Genomic DNA, 3,390 nt, shown 5'->3' with positions numbered 1-3,390 from the left:
GAATTGGGACTCGCAAGATCAAAGGTAACTTTTTTTTCCCCATTGTATGAACTAGCATTTCAAGCAAACATATTTTAAGGGAAATTGTCCATCCATTACCATCTTTACACCATGTCGATTTTGTGCAAATCGTGAACAGTTGTATTTTTACATATCAATGTAATGCACCCACCATGCATTTAGACAAAATTCCAGCCAACACCCAAAGCCGCAACCACCAAACGACCCCTGGAATTGGCCGCCATCCTTGATGAAACGTGCACGCGTAAAAGGTTATCATTGGCCGAGAGTCGTGCACACAGCGTACACTTTTCCATTGTTTGCCATCAAAGATGGCGGCCAATGACGTCATGTGCAATCCATGTGACATGTCCAATTTGTGACTGGTATCCTGCTCATTAGTGCTAAGCAGGGATTTTTAAGCAGGGATTTTCTGCTCAAGCAGCTCTATGAAATTGGGCCCAGTTACAGAGAAATGTATTGCTAAGTTATAATCAAGAACAACTACCCCAATCAAATGAGCCAGTTTGTGTTCAGCGTGTGTTGCTAGTGCAATGACGTTACTCATACGCTCAGGGTCTAATTTCATAAAAAAATGCTGCTTACCAGAACTACCGGCCAATATCACATGATTGTACCACATGTACTATCTGTGACTGGTATTCTGCTTACTTTTACTAGCAGTTTTTTTTTTAATGTAAGCAGAATGTTCTCTGCTAAGCTCTATGACATTTGGCGCGCTCGGTGACGCACGCGAGTTTAAACGCCCCCCCAATATTTTATCGTCACGTGCCACTTAACTCTCAAAATGGCCGACCAAAGGCAAACATTAGTTGTGATCTAAAACTGTTTCCGTGCTTTTTATCAATACACTGATCATTTGAAGTCATTTATACAAAGTTAACCCCATCACACCACCGTTATCACACCTATACCCACCCACCCACCCGATGAAAGCACATAAGGAGGCTGTGAGAATATATTCCAAACCCTGGCCAAACGTTTGAAGAGAAGATGATGAGATAAGACCCCTCCCACACACCCAGTAAAAGTCAATCCACGTCAGTGTACACGAATGTTTCAGATTTGTAATTAATACAATTAAAAAGTAACATTACAACACACAAAAGGCTCACTCATATGAGACAGATAGTTGTGAAAGAACCGTTATTGGTTAGTTTTGTTTTATTTCCATCCAGTTTTATTATTTTGATTTACAAAATTTACGGTAAAATAAACAAGTCAACTTTCTCGAAGCCAATTTTAGTCACTAATATAGACCGAGTCCGAGTTCTGGCTACCACAATGGCCGTTGGCTGACATCGTGTGTCAGCCACAGCCGCTGCAAAGCCAATATTTCGGACACGGCCTAAGGCTAAGGCCAGGAATAACTTTTTCTTCTCTCGCTTTTGTAGACAAACAAAACAAACACTTTCTGTTATCAATACCGGTTATTTGAATTCCCTAGGTCGAATAATAAATATTGCTTCCGAATAAAAAAGAGCACCTTTTTGTGGTCTTAAAATATTTGCGATGGAATTCAATGGCGTTCATTTTGTTCGAACACACATTCAGTCAAAATGTAAAAGTGTTGATGATTTCAACTCTAGGTTCAGCAAATAGAGGGGGTAAGTTACTTCATCAACATTTATAATTATTATAATGAGTTCAATTAAAGTAATTTCAGTGTTCTTTCGAGATGAAGTCCATGCTGGGTGGGGCTATCTGATGGCGATGTCCGAATGCGAACGCTGTATCTTTAAGCCACTGAACCGAAGAAGCGTTTCTTGTCAAGTCAAGAGAGGGGGTCTGGTATGAAGATATCTTGCTGCTGTATTGCAGCAAAAAGTCACAAAATATTGTTTTCTTTATGAGTTTATATACGTGGTGGTGGTGGTGCAGCTGGGTTTGCAGGAACCGCAGGAACCGCAGGAACCGCCGGAATCCTACGTACCATTTGGCAAACAAAGGGTGATGCCTGACCGCATGCCTCGTCGCTCCACGTACCCGTCGCTCCGCTGCGCTGAAAGCAATCAGCCGGTTGTCCATTCATGGAGTTACCGTTGGGCTCCCCAGCGGCGAAGTTCTTGTACGGGTACTGGGTGCTTGGTGTGCCATCAGCCCACTTGTACTGCCCTTCGACCTGTACGTCGTTCAGACCAATCCATACGTCGGCGATAGGGTCGGACTTGAGGCCCAGAAAGATGTTGAGACGATCATTCATGGATTGCTCGGTGATCTTGACGAGGGACGCTGAGGCACCGGTGGAGCAGGAGGCAAACCTTGCACAGGTGCCCTGAGCTTCTTGCCATGTCAGCGGCTCTTTGAAAAATTGCAGGCAGAAATCGCCAGAGATGGACCAGTATGGTGGACAGTCCTGGGCCGATACGAAAGTAACGGCAGCCAAAAGCAACAGACAGTTTGCTATTAACGAAGCCATCTTGACGCTCACAGAAACTTCTCTCTTTTGAGTGTGATGTTGTTCCGAGTGTTTGAAAACGGTATACCTCTGATGTAGCAGCCTGGCTCTCGAATGCGCTGTGAACTACCGAAACAAACTTCCCAGCAAAACACAATCAACCAAACAAGAACGCATGCGCAGCAAACTTTGCAAACCCTGCCCACTTAATTTAAATATGAATTAGCCGTATTTGAATATGTAAATTATATCGGGCGAGGCAGAGATTGCGAGGGCCTACGGGAAACGTGGTGACTCGTCGGATTAAAGCTGACCGTGGGGAAGAGCTCACCTCATTAATATCACGTCCTGTTTTTCCGCACGTAATTTGGTCCCTGGGGACGGTAACAGAGTTTGCTCACTGTCCTTTTGCTCTTTGAACTTTTCACCAATCAAACTTTTTCAAAACTCTGAGAATAAAGATGCCTAGATGAACTTAAAGGTGTTGTACGTGTACATGACTGGATCCTAGTAGAAACTTGAAGGCACTGAACAAATTAATTGGTCATTGTAAAAGACCAGTCTTCCCATTGGGTATATCTTAACATAAATGCATAATAAAACAACTCAGATGGTCGTCGAAGTTGCGAGAGAATCATGGAGAAAAAACAACCTTGTCGCACAAGGTTTGTGCTTTTTACAGATGCCTTGAGTTTGAGGCCTCAGCTGAGGTTTCGAATTAAACGCAAATAATTTAGTGAGAAATAGTCTTTGTCATAGTTACTTCAGAGGGAGCCGTTTCGCACATACCATCTTCAGCTCTCCATTGCTTTTTAACCAATTAAGTATTTATGCTAACAATAATGTTTTGAGTAATTAGTGGCCAGCGCCTATAAATCCTGTATCATAGGTGTTCATCATAACATCATTGTTTTGGTCAACGGCATCAACATTTGAAATACAGTAAAAAAAACAAAAAAAACGTTGTCTTT

The 3,390-nt window shown here is 42.6% G+C and overlaps 1 protein-coding gene across 1 annotated transcript; it reads right to left on the bottom strand.

Moving 5' to 3' along the window:
• Positions 1-1,152: 1,152 nt before the first annotated feature.
• Positions 1,153-2,526, bottom strand: LOC117291777 (echinoidin-like). The gene has a single exon (XM_033773681.1). It carries the CDS (start codon positions 2,438-2,440, stop codon positions 1,877-1,879), a length of 564 nt encoding a protein of 187 aa, XP_033629572.1. The 5' UTR covers positions 2,441-2,526; the 3' UTR covers positions 1,153-1,876.
• Positions 2,527-3,390: the final 864 nt, after the last annotated feature.

The sequence above is a fragment of the Asterias rubens genome, chromosome 6 (assembly GCF_902459465.1).
Source record: "Asterias rubens chromosome 6, eAstRub1.3, whole genome shotgun sequence".
Classification (NCBI taxonomy): domain Eukaryota; kingdom Metazoa; phylum Echinodermata; class Asteroidea; order Forcipulatida; family Asteriidae; genus Asterias; species Asterias rubens.
The sequence above is the reverse complement of the archived record's forward strand: the minus strand, read 5'-3'. Positions and strand labels throughout refer to the sequence as shown.

Excerpts from the sequence above, each read along its gene's own strand:
- LOC117291777 (XM_033773681.1), bottom strand. The coding sequence starts at position 2,440 with ATGGCTTCGTTAATAGCAAACTGTCTGTTGCTTTTGGCTGCCGTTACT.